The sequence below is a fragment of the Garra rufa genome, chromosome 4 (assembly GCF_049309525.1).
Source record: "Garra rufa chromosome 4, GarRuf1.0, whole genome shotgun sequence".
Taxonomy (NCBI): domain Eukaryota; kingdom Metazoa; phylum Chordata; class Actinopteri; order Cypriniformes; family Cyprinidae; genus Garra; species Garra rufa.
This window is the reverse complement of record NC_133364.1, coordinates 18,440,446-18,460,948: the sequence shown is the minus strand read 5'-3', so window position 1 is coordinate 18,460,948 and position 20,503 is coordinate 18,440,446. Positions and strand designations below refer to the sequence as shown.

Genomic DNA, 20,503 nt, shown 5'->3' with positions numbered 1-20,503 from the left:
ACCATGCTTAACTTGCATGCTGTTTATCTAAATGTGTCAATCCTGCTAAATTTAGTAGTCTGAAAATGGCACTTAGTCAATACCGAAGTGCAAATAAAACCTATATTGTCATTGAAATCTATCTATCTATCTATCTATCTATCTATCTATCTATCTATCTATCTGTCTGTCTGTCTGTCTGTCTGTCTGTCTGTCTTGTTTGTGGCGTTTTAATTTGTTACCTGAATAATCAAAAATTAATTATTTTGTATGAACTGTAATTGATCCCGTTAAATCCGGAAAACATGTAGAAAGAGTTTTTCTCTTTAAAATAAATAACAAATGTTGTTTAGGAGTTTAACGTCAAACATACATAGACGTGCGTCATAGCTTGTGTATTTACTTTTTTTCTTTCCTTTTTTTTCTTCTTTTTTACCCTCTCTTTAAGTCTATGCTTTTTTTTAAAATAGGAAATATGCATGTTAAACTCACTGGGATATACTATTTGTTTAATGGTATTAAAGTTTTGATTTGATCAAAAGAGGAATATGCGCTATGTAGGTGCGTGTGCACGTGCCGTCCCGGTCAGAGGGGTACGCGCGCCTCGGCCAAATCTTTCGCCTTGATGTCTGTGGACTTCAGACACGCGATCACAGTATGCACATGCGATTTTTTTTTAGACTTCACTAAAGGTTAGAGGAAGAGAGAGAGCGCAACAGACTCACAGTGTGTCCAGGCGCTCCATTACCTATTTTGGTGGCTGTTTAAATGGTTTTAGCTTCACTACTTTTACCACAATAATAATATTTCGGCCCGCATTTGCAACATCAGTTGACAGATAAAAACGATTTGTAAGAGCTTGTGAGATGCGGCTGTCCAGATCTTTGTCAATAACGTCGTTAAGTGGACTTCCACTATGGGAAGAGGAAAGTCTACCTGTGGAAGATCTGTTGCTTTTTGAGGTGTCTTGGGAAGTAACCAATAAGGGTAAGAACTTACAACACTGTGTGTTGTCATTTCGCTTTATTGTGCATATAGCCTTTGAAAATAATATTTGATTGTATTTAGGATACCTAGCTGAGATTAACCTTTGCCAGATAAATATTTAGGCCATTTTATTTTATAAGTATTTCTCCATCACCACCATTTCCACCACATATCAATCATCTTTTAGATGTGCTGGAAATAACTAGTGTAATTTGTTCAGGACAAAACCTGTGACTCAGGTCTTTTGTCCGTAAAAGTAGGCCTATATTAGGCCAAAACTATAAAATCACTTTAAAAATGTTAAATCATTTCTCATTACTAAACTCACATGCATTTTAAATTCATTGTGTAACTTTAGCAAGAAGGTACTTGTGAGTTTGGCCCCTGAAAGTGTGTTTGACCTCAAGACTGTTCACCCTATTATCAGAAGGCTTGAAAATAGTTCAACAAGACAGAGCTGTCATTTAGTAAAATGTGTGCATGTTTGCAGAATTTATACACTCTTGTATCAGTGGGGCTCTTTAGCAGGTTAAACATTAAGCTCTAGATCAATATCCAGATTTTTGAGACTTTTAAAATCTAGTGAATATTTTAGAAGACGACAGTTGATGTGTGTTTTTGGTTATGTTATCTGTCATATCATATTAAATGTAATTTTGATGTTTCAATATAGCTTTTGGAACGACATGATGTTATTATAACTGTGTTCTTATTTTGTTCCTCTGTCTCCAGTTGGCGGTATATACACTGTTATTCAGACTAAAGCAAAGATCACAGTGGACGAATGGGGCGAGAACTACATTATGATGGGACCCTACTACGAACACAACTTCAAGACCCAGGTGGAGAAATGTGAACCTCCAAACCAAGCCATCAAAGCCACCATGGACTCCTTGAATAACAACGGTTGCCAGGTATTGCACACATGGTTATTGGTAATGGCCTATCACAAGGTCCGCATTTTGTATGTAGACCTTGGTCAGGTTCATTGAGAGTTATCAGATCGTAGTATTAAAGCTAGACAGCAAATAAAGCAGCTTTTAAATGCAACTGTGTATCTTGATTATTAAAATGTTGATTTTGTTTTTGTCTTGGTCTCATTCTGACCAGCAGATGACGCTAGAGTCTCACTTTAGAGAGGAAACATACACTTTTTTAACACACCAGTTGAGGCACTAAAAGATCTATCTAGATCTGTATAAAAAAATTGCAATAATATTCCACAATATTACTGTTTTTTGGTATTTTTAATCAAATAATCGCAGCCTTAATGAGCAGAAAATGTTTAAAAGAACAGGATTTTTTTAAATAGAAATCTTTTGTAACAATATACACTACTGTTCCAAGTTTGTGGTCAGTATTTTTTTTTCTTTCTTTGTTTGAAAGAAATGTATACTTTTATTAAGCAAGGATTTAAACTGATAAAAAGTCACAGTAAATACTTATATTGTTAGAAAACCTTTTAGAAAACATCTTTTTAACATTTTATTCATCAAATAATCCTGTAAAAAGTTTCACAGCTTGCAAAAAAAAAAAAAAAATTAAGCACCGCAACTGTTTCCGACATGGATAATAAATCAGCATATTAGAATGATTTCTGAAGGATCATGTGACTCTGAAGACTGGAGTGAAGATGCTGAAAATTTAGCTTTGCATCACAAAATATTATTTTAAAGTGTATTAAAATAGAAATCTGTTATTTTAAATTGCAGTGCTATTTCATAATATTACTTTTTTTCTGTATTTTTGATCAAATAAATGAAACACTGGAACAACTAAAAAATAAATAAATAAATATATATATATATATATATATATATACACACAGTGAGGTCAGTAAGTATTTGGCTGATTGTGGGGTGCACAGGTGTCTTTATGACAGCTAACACCTCAAACAGGTGCTACTAATTTAGAATCATGAGCAGAGTGTAGCTGGACTATTTAAAAGCAAAATAACAGGTCTTTGAGGGTCAGAAATCTGGCTGATAAGCAAGTGATCAAATACTTATTTGACACAGTAATTCACAAATAAATTGTTAAAAAACCATACAATGTGATTTCCGGATTTTTATTTTTAGATTCTGTCTCTCGCAGTGGAAATGCTCCCATGCTGAAAATTGTAGACCCCTCCATGATTTCTAAGTAAGAGAACTTGCAAAATCACAGGTTGATCAAATACTTATTGACCTCACTGTATATATATATAAGAAAGAAAGGAAATTACAAATGTTGCACTGGCATCTGTAATAAAATGTTTAAGTTCGAAACAGAAATACGTGGAACAATTTATAAAAATATTAGAATAAAATTACTAACAAAATTGCTAAAATTTAAACTAAATTTAGAAAAAAAATAAAAGATGCTTAACATAGTAATAAAACTATAACAGTATATAAATAATAAATAAATAACAGCAAGACTTTTTTTTCTGATGCTTCTGATTTGATATATTTCAACAAGAATAAAATAGAAATCAAAGGGACACCATCTTCACGCCACCTTACTTCCTGTCTACATGCAGGTACACTTTGGCCGCTGGTTGATTGAGGGAAGTCCATACGTCATCCTGTTCGATATTGGGGCAGCTGCCTGGAACCTGGACCGCTGGAAGGGGGATCTGTGGAACGCGTGCAGCATCGGGCTGCCCTATCACGACAGAGAGGCCAACGACTCGCTCATCTTTGGTTCTCTTGTGGCCTGGTTCTTCAAAGAGGTGAAGAAACCCCTTTTGTAAACATCACACTAAAACGATCCGATTTAGCTTACCTGGAATACACTGGATTATTTTGTTGCTATAATAATATGAAGTAATTTAATTCATCCTAACTTTGTGGAATAAAACATTAAAGGTTTGATGGAGTAATGTGCTGGTGATGTTATACCTGTCTGTCTCCCTCCACAGTTAACAGACCAATTACAGGACAAGCCCAACGTAGTCGCTCATTTTCATGAGTGGCAGGCTGGGACAGGACTTGTACTGAGCCGCTCCCGAAAGATTCCCTTGGCAACCATTTTTACCACACATGCCACCCTACTGGGGCGGTACTTGTGCGCCGGTAATGCAGACTTCTACAACAACCTGGACAAGGTGAAGATTTAGACAGTGTACAGCAGTGATTCTCAACCTGTTTGACTTAAAGGCCCCTCATTCTCAAACACAATATTCAAAGTCCCCTTACATATTATAACTAGTTGTTTTATTTGTGTGGGATACGCAAGACTGGCCTATCCTATAGGCAATACAAGCCTATTTAATTTTATGTAACAATTCTTTTTTCGTAATTTGTGTTCATTTTTTGTACATATTCAGCTGTCCAAGTTTAAAGGTTTCGATCAATTCTACAATACACAAGCAGGCCTTTATATTATTCTCTACATGATTTATTTGTACTTTCAGTCATTTATTTGACCTTTTGGTAAACTAATATAAGCTGGAAGGTGATTAAAAATAGTGAAACTTAATAAATAGTGGCTGGTCATAGAATCTAAAATATACACTGTTCTTTATTCGTTCACATAGATTTAAACTTAATATTTGTCATTAACCTACAGTGTGCTTATTTGTAGTGATTTTATTCATGCTTGTACTAGATATGTAGTTTGAATTATATGTCAATATTGGCAAGATCATGAAAATGGCCCCTAATTTAATCTTGCCTGGGGCCCCACAAACCCATGGCACATCCATGGGGATATATAGGTGTCAATATGGAGGTTGATATAGGTTAATTAATTTAGTCACATTCTGGAAGTATGCTCTCTCTTAAAAAAAAAAAAAAAAGTCTTGATTCATTTCATGATTTTATATATTTAAATTTTTAGCAATTAGACATATTTTAGTATTATTAACAATATTACGATATATATATTTATAATACATATTAGATTATGAAATATGAATTAGTATAATTTGAGTCACCCTGCACCTCCTGGCTTACACAGCCTTATATATACATATATTTTAAAACCTTTTTTTTTTACTTTTTAGATTAAAAATGTATTTATTTCTATTACAATTTAAAAGACATAAGACATACAATACAACTAGTGCTGTCACAATATCAGTTTTTTCACTACACGATTATCATGACCTCAAAAATGTGTGATAACTATCATGATATTAAAATAATAATAATAATAATAATAATGGAAATAAATCATGCTATCAGTAATTTCTTTATTTATTGGTGTGCTTATTTATTTAAATCACACCATTGCATACAAAAAAAAAAAACAATTACACTATACAAAGAAAATGAAAAAGTTTTTGGTTTAGCAGTGTCAGAACAAGACAGTTTATGAGAATAAGTACATATTTTTACTCCAAACTTGCTTTATAGCATTGAGTGTTCATGTCGATTAGCATTTTAATAAAAATGTACATTATCCATAGGAAAATACCTGAGATAGCTTAAAGAACACTGATAAACCATATACCATTATAATTGTGTGCTGATTATCATGTTTAATCACACAAAACATTTCTTTCCGCTTTTTATTCAGCTATCCACCTTTTTTTTTCCTGTAAAAGTGAGTGCAGCCATTTGTAAATGTTATGGGTCTGGCTTCTGGTCTCATCTGCATCCAGCTATTTTTAGCTGTACAAAACGGCTCGTTTTGCTGCTTGATATTGCAAATTGATGTGTCTTACCATGTATTATCTTAATTAGGAGCAAACTAGTTTGTAGTCTAAACAGTTTCACCATTTACTGCATGTTATTCTTCTCGTTATTTCTTTATTGTGGCTAATGAACAGGAAGTCTCACCCATAGACTTACGTCCATGTTGAAAAATAAGGTGGATTACTCCTATGAGTCTCACTTGTGGACTTTCTGTGCAAGGATGCCCTCCGGTGTCCAGTATGAATGAAACAAATCACCTGTAAGAGTTTAATAAGCCATAATGGCACTGATGCTGGATATGTGTACTCTTTATTTCCAAATATCGCCAGTACCAGTATATTGCGACACCCCTAATTAACACAATAATGATATTTCGTTATTTAAATATCACGATTATCGTCAATACCAGTGTATCTCCTCATGTTTTTTGTTAGTGTGTCCCACAGAAATCAAACAAGTTGGTAGGTGTAGTGAACACTTATTAGAGGTGGAACTGAGCAGGTGTGAGTGTATGCGGTGATAATTGGGCCTGGTGTAGGGAGCATAAAGGTCATCATGCCTGAAGGTCGCAGGGGTTGATTGAAGAATAATTGACAGCATCTTATGATTTCCCGGCTGACGCGAAAGCCTTTCGGCCCCACAGAGACTTCCTTCACCTGCTGATGAGGGAAAGCTCTAAGACTTTTGATTTGCAAATTCTCATTTCCGCAAAGGTTGCAAAAATTTGTTTTGACCTCATAGCATTAATCCATAGTCTCTCCTTTTAAATTGTTAATTTCAATCTCTATTTCATGAAGTTCAACATAGACCAAGAGGCAGGAGAGAGACAGATCTACCATCGGTATTGTTTGGAGAGAGCCGCGGTACACTGTGCACATGTCTTCACCACCGTGTCCCAGATCACAGCTGTGGAGGCCAATCATATGCTCCACAGACAAACAGGTTTCATATGCATTACAAAACACCTCATATGCGCTCATTGGCTTTTAAAGGAGAAGTTCACTTCCAAAATTGACAGATAATTCACTCATTGTCATCCAAGATGTTCATGTCTTTCTTTCTTCAGTCGTTCATTTTTTGAGGGAAACATTTCAGGATTTCTCTCCATATAGTGGATTTCTATGGTGCCCCTGAATTTGAACTTCCAAAATGCAGTTTAAATGCAGTTTCAAAGAGCTCTAGCAGAGGAAGAAGGGGCTTATCTAGTGAAACGATCGGTTATTTTCTAAAAAAGAACAACAATTTATATACTTTTTAACCTCTGTGTATTCCGGTTCATGACAGTTAGGGTATGTCGAAAAACTCCTGTCTCATTTTGATCTCCAATTTCAAAATCATCCCACATCGTTGTTTTAACCCTTTTTTTGTAATAGGTGTTTGATCTTTGTTGCATGTTCACTTTGTAAACACTACTTGCTTTTGCAGCAATGTAGGGTGATTTTGAAGTTGGAGGAGAAAATGAGATGGGAGTTTTTCGACCCTAACTACCCTAACTGCCTTGAACCAGAATACACAGATTTCATGCAGAGCTAGACAAAACAAGCATTTCAGGTTAAAAAGTATATAAATTGTAAATTCTTTTAGAAAATAACCAATAGTTTCACTAGGTAAGACCCTTCTTCCTCAGCTGGGATCGTTTAGAGTCTTTAATCCTGCATTTAAACTGCATTTTGAAAGTTCAAACTCAGGGGCACCATAGAAGTCCACTATATGGAGAGAAAAAACATCATTTTTTTATGACTGAAGAAAGAAAGACATTGGACATCTTGGATGACAAGGGGTTGAATTTTCTGTAATTTTTTTGTTCTGAAAGTGATCTTCTCCTTTAATGTATCATGTTGAAAGATCACGTTTGTATTTGGTTCTTGCAGATGTGGTCACCCCAAACGGCTTGAATGTTAGGAAATTCTCAGCCATGCATGAGTTCCAGAACCTGCACTCCATGAACAAAGGCAAGATCCAGGAGTTTGTAAGGGGTCACTTCTATGGGTGAGAGCTCCTTCTGTCCGGACAACAACACAGAATTGTGCACTTGTACAAAAAAATGGTGCTTGTTATAACTTTTCCAAAATCGCTTCTCTTTGACAGCCATCTGGACTTCAATCTGGAAAAGACCCTGTTCTTTTTCATCGCAGGACGATACGAGTTTTCGAATAAAGGAGCAGATTTGTTTCTCGAATCTTTGTCCAGATTAAACTACTTGTTAAGGGTATACTTATAGTTTAGTTTTACAAAATGTAATAATCTAGCACCAGCCAAAGCAAAAGATATTTAGTTCTGATTGTGTTTTTGTGTTCATGCTGGCTGACAGGTTCATAAGAGTGATGTTACAGTGGTTGTGTTTTTCATCATGCCTGCTAAAACCAACAACTTCAATGTGGAGTCTCTTAAAGGACAGGCTATACGCAAGCAGCTATGGTGCGTACATTTCAGATATTCATGTTTTTTTCTCATTTGTTTTGATCTTGCTAGTCTCTGTTTCTTGTAGCGTATAACACTAGTAGAGCCCTGATACTGAATCGGCTTTCACTAGCTATATTAATATAATTTATTAGGCAATGAAAGGAAGCCTTGATTCAGAAATGCCTCTTATTTTTAGATGGCTTTAGTGAGTAAGACTTCTCAAATGTATCTTTTATCTGTCTCTCAGGGACACAGCCCAGTCGGCGAAGGAGAAGTTTGGAAAAAGGCTGTACGAGAGCTTGTTAAGGTTGGTGATTTCCTCATACAGGCCTGTCATAACATGGCTGCAAAATTGATGTGACAGTAAATGTTGTCAGTATATGCTGAAGAACAGGAAGTATGAACATCTGATGTCATCAACTGGAGTGGCTGTGTAACCTTCAAGTGTTGATATTTCACAGCATTATCCAGGTGTTGATGAGAGTACACTGCACTTCCCCAGGGAGTTGTCAGATTATAGGATATTTATAATGGCATTGTGTGATGTCAGTGGGTCATTTCCACTAGAGTTTTCTTTTCTAATGAAGCTTTCCTGCGTTCACAGGGGTGAGATCCCAGACATGAGCAAAATCCTGGACAGAGATGATTTCACAATCATGAAGAGGGCCATTTATGCAACACAGGTCAGACGAAGTGTTTGTTCTTCTTTCTTGCATCACAAGAGGCCACATTTAAAAATGAATCAAACTGATCCCTGTAATTTCTCCATATTTTTGTGCTTTCAGAGTAGAACAGAGTAGTTTTAATACTTCTAAAACATTCTGGATCATTTCCAGTTTTGTATTAAAAAGGTTGTTTCCAAATGCAATTAATTAAAAATAAAAATGCAGTCTAAATGTTGCATTTAGAATTGATTGAATTGATTTTTTAGTGGTTATAATAATACATTTTAAAACATGAATTAAATAAAGAATATTAACTGTCTTTATTTGTCACATTTGTATGTAAGCATTTTAATGGCACATGAAAAAAATCTAAATTTACAAGATTAAAGTCAGAAAAAAAATCTAAATTATGAGAATAAAGTCATAGCAATACGAGAATGAAGTCAAAATATTTTAAGAATAAAGTCAAAATTATGAGAATTAAGTTGCAGCAATTACGAGATTAAAGTTGTAATATTTTGAGAATAAAGTCTTAATTCTAAGAATAAAGTCAAATTACAAGAAAAAAGTCTAAATATTTTAATAAAGTAAAAAAATACGAGAGTAAAATCGAAATATTATGATAATAAAGTCTAAATATTTCGAGAATAAATTCAAAAATATGAGAAAAGTCAAAAATTCGAGAATAGTCAAAATAATTTGAGAAAAGTCAATCATGAGAATAATGTCAAAATATTTTGAGAATACAGTTGAAAATACAAGAATAAAATAGAATATTTTGAAAATTAAAGTCGAAATTGTGAGAATAAAGTCGAAATATTTAGAGAATAAAGTCAAAAATAAGAGAATAAAGTTGAAATATAGAGAATAGTCGAAATATTTTAAGAATAAAGTCAATTATGAGAATAAAGTCAAAATAGTTTGAGAATAAAGTCAAAATATTTCGAGAATAAAGTCAAAATAGTTTGAGAATAAAGTCAAAATATTTCGAGAATAAAGTCAAAATAGTTTGAGAATAAAGTCAAAATAGTTTGAGAATAAACTCAAAATATTTCGAGAATAAAGTCTTAATTCTAAGAATAAAGTCAAATTACAAGAAAAAAGTCTAAATATTTTAATAAAGTTAAAAAATACGAGAGTAAAATCGAAATATTATGATAATAAAGTCTAAATATTTCGAGAATAAATTCAAAAATATGAGAAAAGTCAAAAATTCGAGAATAGTCAAAATAATTTGAGAAAAGTCAATCATGAGAATAATGTCAAAATATTTTGAGAATACAGTTGAAAATACAAGAATAAAATCGAATATTTTGAAAATTAAAGTCGAAATTGTGAGAATAAAGTCGAAATATTTAGAGAATAAAGTCAAAAATAAGAGAATAAAGTTGAAATATAGAGAATAGTCGAAATATTTTAAGAATAAAGTCAATTATGAGAATAAAGTCAAAATATTTCGAGAATAAAGTCAAAATAGTTTGAGAATAAAGTCAAAATAGTTTGAGAATAAAGTCAAAATATTTTGAGAATAAAGTCAAAATAGTTTGAGAATAAACTCAAAATATTTCGAGAATAAAGTCTTAATTCTAAGAATAAAGTCAAATTACAAGAAAAAAGTCTAAATATTTTAATAAAGTTAAAAAATACGATAATAAAGTCTAAATATTTCGAGAATAAATTCAAAAATATGAGAAAAGACAAAAATTCGAGAATAGTCAAAATAATTTGAGAAAAAAGTCAATCATGAGAATAATGTCAAAATATTTTGAGAATAAAGTTGAAAATACAAGAATAAAATCTAATATTTTGAAAATTAAAGTCGAAATTGTGAGAATAAAGTCGAAATATTTTAAGAATAAAGTCAATTATGAGAATAAATTCAAAATAGTTTGAGAATAAAGTCAAAATATTTCGAGAATAAAGTCAAAATATTTTGAGAATAAAGTAAAAATATTTCCAGAATAAATTAAAAATATTTCGAGAATAAAGTCAAGAATAAAGTTTAAATATTTTGAAAATAAAGTCAAAATTGCAAGAACAAATACCAAAACACGAGAATAAAGTCAAATATTATGAATAAAATCTAAATATTTTGATAACAAAGTCAAAATTGTGAGAATAAAGTCGAAATATTTTGAGGATAAAGTCGAAAATACAAGAACAATTCAAAATATTTTGAGAATAAAGTCAAAATAACGAGAATAAGGTGAAAATATTTAAGAATAAAGTAAAAAATATGAGAAAGTCGAAATATTTTGAGAATAAAGTCGAAATTACAAGAATTTGACACATGGTATGATTTCTGCTAATAATCCCACATATTTATGACACATTTTTTCTAAATATTTATTTGATAAGTAGCTGTGAAACAAGAAAAATGATGTATAGTCTAATGTACAGTCAGTGGGTCACTATAACAAAATAAATCATCATTCCTTATGTACTAAACTTAACAACATATCTAGTTTTTATTTTCTTCTCTTGTTGATCTCATCACCTAACCGTTGAGATTTAGGACAAACTAGGATATAGGTCTAAAGATGGACGTCTCAGAACTAATGAATAAGCGTTCTTGTGGGGTTTCATTCATCCTCCCCTGCATGTTTTTTTTATGAATGGACTCTAATCAAAGGTCAGGCTGAGGTTATAATGAATATTGACGCACTACGCCTCTGTAAATCTGCGGAGGAATCCCCTGCATCACTCTGCTGGATTACTGGCGTTACAGAGCTTAGTGACGTATTTAACCGCGTTTCCTGACTGTCTGCAGTCGGTCGATTGATTGTGCTACTGAGATTTATTCTACAGCTTTTTAATGGCAGTGTTATGAGCAGCCAGTCAATATAGAGCCACTCTGGTTAGATTTATCTGGGTATCAATATTTCGGGGAGAGATATTGATCAGTTAGCGTTGGTGTTTGTTTATAAGAAGGAATGAGAGTAAGAAATGAGTCCAATATTTCTGGAGGGTTAAAGTCCATTTACTTTTTTCACATGAGTGACCCAGACTCTGGAATTTAATAGCAAAAATAATGTCTAGTAAGCATTAAATTGGTGCAAGTAGAAACAGAAGCAGAGCAGGCAGCTAATTTTGATTTTATTATTGACCTTAAATGGAAGTTTTATTTAACGACTGCTTATGGATCGCTACTTTAATTTTCAATGCACTTCCATTGTCAATTACATCCATGCATTTGTTCTCCACAGAGACACTCTCTTCCTCCTGTAACAACTCACAACATGCTGGACGACTCCACAGACCCGATCCTGAGCAACATCCGCCGAATCGGCCTCTTCAATGGACGCAATGACAGAGTGAAGGTGTGCAGTTATCAATGTCTGATTACAACAGACTTTAATTAAAAGCAACGAAAATGTAGGGCTTGATTAAAGGAGCAGCTCGCCCAAAAATGAAAATTCTGTCATTAATTACTCACCCTAATGCCGTTCCAAACCCTTAAGACCTTCGTTTATCTTCAGAACACAAATTAAGATTTTTTTGATGAAATCCGTGAGCTTTCTGACGCCCTGCATAGACAGCAACACAACTGACACGTTCAAGGCCCAGAAAGGTAGTAAAGACTTTGTTAAAATAGTCCATGAGACATCAGTGGTTCAACCTCATTGTTATAAAGCTGTGAGAATTCTTTTTGTACACAAAGAAGACAAAAATAATGACTTAATTCAACAATTTCTTCTCTTCTGTGTCAGTCTTCGGTGTGCATTCATTGACCTTACTACCTTTCTGGGCCTTGAATGTGTCAGTTGCATTGCTGTGTATGCAGGGTCAGAAAGCTCTCAAATTTCATCGAAAATATCTTAATTTTCTTACAGGTTTGGAACAAACTACTGACAGAATTTTCATTTTCATACTTATTTCTGTTGGAATTGAAATTCTGATTTTTACTGTTTTGCTGTGACACTATTACACAAAAACTATGTACTGAAAATTATGAATGTGTTCATTGTTTTTATGTCAGATTGTGTTCCATCCGGAGTTCCTGTCCTCCACCAGTCCCTTGCTGCCCATGGATTATGAGGAGTTTGTGCGCGGCTGCCATCTGGGAGTGTTTCCATCCTACTATGAACCATGGGGCTACACTCCAGGTTTCACACAGAGTGCACAGACACACACACTTCCATTTTATCACCTTTCACATTGCTACATCCAATATCTTATATTTTATTTAATGAGACCATATTATTGCGTCATATATGTGACCCTGGACCACAAAACATAAGGGTCAGTCTTTTAAAACTGATATTTATGCATCGTCTGAAAGATGTATGGTATGGTAGGAAAATGTTTGGCCGAGATGCAACTAATCTGGAATCTGAGGGTGCATAAAAATATAAATCTTAAGAAAATTGCACGTAAAAAGTTTTTAGCAATGCATATTACTAATCAAAAATTACGTTTTGATGTATTTACGGTAGGAAATTTACAAAACATCTTAATGGAACATGATTTTTGGAATAAAAGAAAAAGATTGACCCATATAATTAATTGTTGGCTATTCCTACAAATATACTGTGCTACTTATGGTGGTTTTTGGGGTCCAGGGTCACATATAGTGCATTACATGACTCATTATTGATCATCTTCTGTAATGTGCTGTGTTCAGGTGAGTGTACCGTCATGGGCATCCCCAGCGTAACCACCAATCTGTCTGGGTTTGGCTGTTTCATGGAAGAACATGTATCTGACCCTTCTGAATATGGTAAGTGAATAAGTCACTGATTTCCAAAACTATCTGCAAGGGATAGTACAAAAACGAAAATCCTGTCATTATTTACTCACCCGCATAAATTTCCAAACATGCAAGACTTTCATTCATCTACAAAACAAAAATAAGTTTTTTTTTTTTTTTTTTTAATTTGAGAGCTTTCTGACTCTGCATAGACGGCAACACAACTGACACATTCAAGGCCCAGAAAGGCAGTAAGGACATTGTTAAAATAGTCCATGCGACATCAGTGGTTCAACTGTAATTTTATGAAGCTACGAGAATACTTTTTGTGTGCAAAGAAAACTAAAATAATGACTTTTATATAATGTATTTTATTGATGTCCTTACTGCCTTTCTGGGCCTTGAACATGGTAGTTGTGTTGCTGTCTATGCAGGGATAGAAAGCTCTCAAATTTCATCGAAAATATCTTAATTTGTGTTCCGATGAATGAAGGTCTTACAGGTTTGGAACGACATGAGGGTGAGTAATTAATGACAGAATTTTCATTTTTTCAATGACAGAATAATCATTTATTTGGATTATCAATTTATTAATATTACATTTCATATTGAATCTGGTATAGCTAGTTATGCTGTTGTTTCTGCATGTATGTGTTGTAGGAATCTACATTGTGGACCGGCGGTTCCGTTCTGCGGATGAGTCGTGTAACCAGCTGACTCAGTTCATGTTTTCGTTCTGCCAGCAGTCGCGTAGACAGCGAATAATCCAACGTAACCGCACTGAGAGACTCTCTGACCTGCTGGACTGGAGATACCTCGGACGGGTGAGTATTGTCTCAGCCTTTCATTCAAGTTCATTCTTTCATTCCATTTGTTAATATGGTGTTGACCAGTGGTTCTCTCCACTTAGTTCTACATGCACGCCCGACATCTGGCCCTCAGCAGATCCTTCCCTGGTAAATTCAAAATGGACCATCTTAACATCCCACCGGTGAGCCCTGCGAACACTCAATCTAGTTGTTCTTTTTTGTCCAAAAATCATTAGAATATTAATTAAAGATCATGTTCCATGATGATATTTTGTCAATTTCCTACTGTAAATACATCAAAACTTAATTTTTGATTAGTAATATGCGTTGCTAAGAACTTAATTTGGACAACTTTTTTTTTATTTTTTGGCACCCTCAGATTGCAGATTTTCAAATAGTTGTATGTCAGACAAATATTGGCCTATCCTAACAAACCATACATCAATTAAAAGCTTATGTATTCAGCTTCCAGATCTTAAATTTGACCACTTTGTAGTCCAGGGTCACATATTATATACACTACTGTTCAAAAGCTTTGGGTCAGTATGATATGTTTTTTATAATACATATACTTTAAATCAGCAAGGACACACTAAAATTGATCTAAAGTAAAGACATTTAAAGGGGACATCAGATGCCTGTTTTCCATAAGTTGGTATGACTCTTTAAGGTCTTTATTAAATGTCTGCAACTTACTTAGGTAAACATTTTTCAGTGGTTGAGTAAAACCTTTTTATCTAGTCAAAAATCAGCTCTGTTCACAGTGACCCGTTTCGGTGCATGCCTCTTTAAATGTTAATGAGCTTTGCTCAGTCTGTGCCTCTTTTCTATTTTTGTATATTCTGTGGTAGGTTACCATCAAAAACAAAACTAATCCACTTTGTCCTCAGTGGCTCTGATGTTAAGAGAAAATGAAGACTCTTAAGTTCACTTTTATTTTCAAATGCAAAACACCTGCATTGCTTACGAGAGATTGTTGTCGCTACAGCTGCTTAAGCGTAGATAAAATGCGCTGAGGATGAAAATATGCTAATAAGGGACAGTCTGTGAACAGTCATGGGCGGAGCCTGAGCAATATGACATCATACTGTTTAGAAAATCAAAACGGCTTGATAATTGAGACTTTTTAGGGGATTAAAAAAAATGGAGTGAATGGATTTTTATCATTGTAGGGAGGTTGTGTCCACAAACTGCTAAGACACATTTATATGCAGACATCATTTACATACATCAAACATAACAAGAAGTCACAAGTTAATGCTGATGTGGCGCAAATATTTCATATTCGCTTTGTTCCACCTCATCTCTTTCTAATCCGAGTGTTATTGAATGTATGTGTGATGTCTGACACTCCAGAGTGATGAGGATGAACTGCTGTTGAGCTTGTTCTTGAGTTTAATTGACAGGATAACATTTACCTGCAGAGGAAGATGATCCCTATAGACTGATTCACAGCTGATCTACACACGCGCACACACACAGAAGTACAGAAGTGACATGAATGAATGAATAAACAAGTCTCTAATGCAATTTTGAGTCATTTTTGAATACCACTATGTCAGAACCAGATTAACTGAATCTATTTTTGTTTTCACAGACACAAGGTTTCCGTTACCCCCGACCCGCTTCCGTCCCTCCATCCCCGTCGGCCTCCCTCCACTCGACCCCTCATCACAGCGATGAGGAAGATGACGACACCTATGACGAAGAGGAGGAGGCGGAGAGGGACAGGCAGAACATCAAGGCACCGTTCACTCTGGGTGCAGAGCCTGAGGGTAAGAGCAAACATCCGCTGGAAAATGGGAATTAAGATCTGCACCCTCAGACTCCAGGACATATTTACACCCCCTGCCATCCGAGAATGTGTCACATTTGTCTGACTACAGCTTTTGAATGGATTATTGATCAAATATCAGCCAAGTATGAACGAGACGATATCTTTAACATAGTAGCGTTCAATCACATTGACAATCTGGGATTAAATAACCCATTTAAGATGGGTAATAATGAAAATTTAACCATGTGAACTCATTTGTACGTATGATTCCTGCTTCCATCAAAGCTCAAATCATTCTGGAGATCGAGATCGTGATCATCAGGTTTGACGAACTTGTGGTGTTTATGCAACTCAAATACTGTTGGGATTTAAAGCCAAAGTGGGACAAAGCAAATACCATGACAGAAAAATCATATTACGATACTCAAAACTTATCGTGAAAGAGTCTGTATTCATTAACAAATGCAAAGACTTTTGGATAGAAAACTTTTTGGTGTTTTAAACCAAATTTGGCGCCATATGAGGCTATATTAATTCATACAAATGTAGAAAAGACACCTTTTCTATATATATATATATATATATATATATATATATATATATATATATATATATGTGACCCTGGACCACAAAACCAGTCTTAAGTCGCTGGGGTATATTTGTAGCAATAGCCAAAAATACATTGCATGGGTCAAAATTTTTGATTTTTCTTTTATGCCAAAAATCATTAAGAAATTAAGTAAAGTTCATGTTCCATGAAGTTTTTTTGTAAAATTCCTACTGTAAACATATCAAAATGTAATTTTTGATTTGTAATATGCATTGTTAAGAACCTAATTTGGACAACTTTAAAGGTGATTTTCTCAGTCTTTTAGATTTTTTTGCATCCTCAGATTTCTGATTTCAAATAGATGTATCTCAGCCAAATATTGTCCTATCCTAACAAACCATACATCAATAGAAATCTCAGTTTTGTCAAATTTAACCTTATGACTGGTTTTGTGGTCCAGGGTCACGTATATATATGTATATGTATATGTATATGTATATATAATAACCTCAGCCACAAGTTCAACCACATAATGTGCGAAAATGTAAAAAAATCCCAAGTTTTATTAAAAAAAACTCACTCAGAGTAGCATTTATCAGTGCAAATTCAGTTTAATTAATTGAGAAAATGTTCACACATTTGCAAATATGTATTTTACAAACCATTCGATTCACATGTTGATTTAACATGAAAATGAAAAGGACAAAAATCTGTACAGTTAATTTTATATTACACACAATTTCAATCATCATAAATAGCCTCTTTTCCAAGATGATATGTCTTGAAAAAACAACCCATTGTTTCACCTGAAAGAAACCAAGAAATAAAAAGAAATACAAATACCTTACTCTATCAGTCTTTGTTATTTAAATGTTCAGTCCAAGTGGAATCATACAAACAATCTGGAGATTCACGTAACTCTATATTACTCAAATCTAACTGTAATAGTGTTGAACAGTGAGTGATGAACCTTCAGAGATGTCAAATTACGGGTGTTATTGTAGCGGAGGATGAGCTTGAAAACATTAAATTCCACATGGCTCACAAAACTGGAAGTATTCAGATGAATGAGTTGTTGGCACTCTGGTTTCAGTAAGGCTCACCCTCGTCTCTGGCTTGCTGGAGAACATTTAGGAGAAATGCAGCCGCTTTAGAGATGCTCAGGTTTTCTGTGTTTTGGCTGCGTGACTCTGTGGAGAATGACAGTTTACTTATTAAGACTAGTGTTTATTTACAAGCTGAAATAGCTGAAACATGAACACTGTAAAGTTTTAGCAAGCGTAACGGTTTAGACAACCAAAGTCACAAACAGTGAGATTTTTAATTAATAATTCATACCCAAGCGTATGGTGTCGTACATGTCCCCTTCATTTCTGTCTTCTGACACAAAACGCCGTCCCTCTATTATAAACAATAAAAACAAGTAATCGTATATGCAGTTATAGACTCAAATATGGTTGGAAATAGAATAGCTGGAACATACGTGTGCCCTTCAGATATAACATGGCTTGGGGTGTCCAATTCCGACGCTGAAAACTGCCCTTTAAGTAAAAAAAGAGAAAGATTATTTGCATTTTTTTTTTATCTAGAACTAGAAATGTAAAATATTTATATAAAAATAAAATAAGTAGCAAATGATTACAATTAAAAAAAAAAAAAAAAAAAACATTATTTGCACATTCATATAGAACAGATTAAAATATGTTTATAAAATATTATTTATATATATAAAATAAAAAGAATCGCATAAATGGCAAGTACAATTTTAAAATTTAAATTTAAAAAATGTAATAAAATAACACATTATTTGCACTTTCATACAGAACAGATTAATGTTTTTATAAAATATTATATTTTAATATAATACATATAAAATATTAAATATTTATAAAATAAAAAAAGATCAATAAATTGCAAATAATACAATTTAAATACAAATACAACAGTTTCAATATTTAAGTAAAAATAACATTATTTGCAGTTTCATATCGAACATTTTTAAAAATAAATATATATATATATATATATATATAAATACAAAATATTTGTAAATTATATATATATATATATATATATATATATATATATATATATATATATATATATATATATGAATAGAAAACTATTATATTTTCATATTTACATATTTATAAAATAGAGTCAAATACATTGCACATAATTAAAAATTTTAAATTTAGTAAATATAAATAAAAATGACATTATTTGCACTTTCATATAGAACATATTTTAAAATGTGTACAAACTATTATATTTTAATATATACTTGACATAATAAGTGAATAATTACAATTTTAAAATTTAGTAAACAAATTACCAAATATTATTATTCATAAAATCAAAAATTATTATTCATAAAATCAAATGTTTCATATAGAACGTATTTAAAAATGTGTATAAACTATTATATTTTAATTTTAATAAAATTTTAATTCTATAATAATTTGTAAAGTAAATAAATAATAAATATACAAAAAATTCAAATATATATTTAAAGAAATTCTTATGAAGAAATGTATGATTTTATTTTTATATATATATATATAATATATATATATATATATATATATATATATATATATATATATATATATACAAATATAAAATATTGCTAAAATAAAAATAATGCAAATAATTAAAATTTTAAAATTAAGTAAACATTTAAATAAAAATATCATTATTTACAGTTTCATATAGAACATATTTTAAAAAACATATATTAGTATATTAGTATATAAAAATTGTACATTTTATTATATATATATATATATATATATATATTTAATATATATAACATATGACAAAAAATATAAAACATTTATAAACTAAAAATATTTTAATAATAACTGAATTGTTTAAATTAAAATAGTAAATGTTTAAATAAATATTATATCATACCTTGGGTGCACTCCAGGAATGAGACACAAATGTAGCCAGAAGTAACAGCGCTAGCGCGTAAGCCGCAAGAGTCCTTAAATCCTAAAAAGGTGAAGTCGTGTTAAAATATATCATTTCCCATGTTGCAATCAGCCTCGAACGCTGTATATTAGCCTCTTTTCTCTTCATTGTTAATTACAGTATGCACAAAACTACCAACACAAGATTTCTAATACAAAAATAACTAAATTCTTGGTAATCACTCCAGCTTCTCATTAAGTTAATTGTTGAAAGTGTAAGAAACAAATGCGTGAATGTCGACTTACTTTCATAGTGTCAGATGTTCTCTTCAGCTGGTGAGTCTCAGAGGCAAGATCAAGAGTGGAAACAGTGAAGTCTGTCCTTGATATTTATAATCATCAGGGTGGGGAATGTTGAATGAATTAGTCTTCAGCTATAGGTCAAGTCCCATGATTCAAAACGGGGCCGGACCACGAACCTTTCAGAGCGATTAGTTAACCCTTCCTTTAAAAATAATAAGGCTACTTTACCGTTGTGACGTCTGAAGACACTCTCGCAGGGCTGGCTACATTTACATCTGAAAAGCTAGGAAGCTTTTTAGCACTGCAGAAAGGAAATTTCCATTGGTGTGCACTTCTAATAGCTAACTAATGAAAAAAAGAGGGCTGAAAGTATTGATATGTTTACACCTTCAGCAATGAAGCGTCTCAAATACACCAGTTAATCGTTTTTTATGAATGAACAGTGAGCGGTTGATGGGGTTTCCCTGCTGACACTACATATATAAATATCTGCTGGCTCTGCCTCCAAATTACTTGCAATTTATGTCTCTTCTAGAAGGGAATAATGGATAAAGAAACAAACTTATGCGAGTATAGTGCCAAGATTTGTTGTCGAGTACAAATTAGGCTGAAGCAAAAAACAAGCCTCATTCCTTAATATACTTGAGACTCCATCTGTCTAGTAATATTTTATTGCTATTATTATATTTATTTTTAATCATATATATATATATTATACATAATAAAGCAGTAGTAATACTCATAATAAAAATAATAATAATAATAATAATACAAATGAAAATGACACTGATATATTCTAAAAT

The 20,503-nt window shown here is 32.7% G+C and overlaps 2 protein-coding genes across 2 annotated transcripts; one reads left to right on the top strand and one right to left on the bottom strand.

The window, feature by feature from the left end:
• The first annotated feature begins 658 nt into the window (after positions 1-658).
• On the top strand, positions 659-17,329 carry gys2 (glycogen synthase 2). Its single transcript, XM_073838788.1, has 16 exons — positions 659-966; positions 1,699-1,880; positions 3,488-3,679; positions 3,869-4,054; positions 6,386-6,530; positions 7,460-7,577; positions 7,677-7,797; positions 7,900-8,006; positions 8,239-8,298; positions 8,596-8,674; positions 11,863-11,976; positions 12,636-12,762; positions 13,281-13,376; positions 14,007-14,170; positions 14,257-14,337; positions 15,753-17,329. The coding sequence occupies exons 1-16, from the start codon at positions 846-848 to the stop codon at positions 15,963-15,965; spliced, it is 2,106 nt and encodes a 701-aa protein (XP_073694889.1). The 5' UTR covers positions 659-845; the 3' UTR covers positions 15,966-17,329.
• A 137-nt stretch (positions 17,330-17,466) lies between these two features.
• Positions 17,467-19,566, bottom strand: spx (spexin hormone). Its single transcript, XM_073837766.1, is given in 4 exon segments — positions 17,467-17,672; positions 17,821-17,883; positions 17,966-18,023; positions 19,399-19,566. Coding segments are annotated over 4 exon segments (390 nt in total). The 3' UTR covers positions 17,467-17,571.
• Positions 19,567-20,503: the final 937 nt, after the last annotated feature.

Bases quoted from the DNA above. Each gene is read 5' to 3' on its own strand.
- gys2 (XM_073838788.1), top strand. From the start codon at position 846: ATGCGGCTGTCCAGATCTTTGTCAATAACGTCGTTAAGTGGACTTCCA. The intron at 13,377-14,006 runs GTAAGTGAATAA...TATGTGTTGTAG, and splicing joins ATCTGACCCTTCTGAATATG to GAATCTACATTGTGGACCGG. The intron at 14,171-14,256 runs GTGAGTATTGTC...CTCTCCACTTAG, and splicing joins ACTGGAGATACCTCGGACGG to TTCTACATGCACGCCCGACA.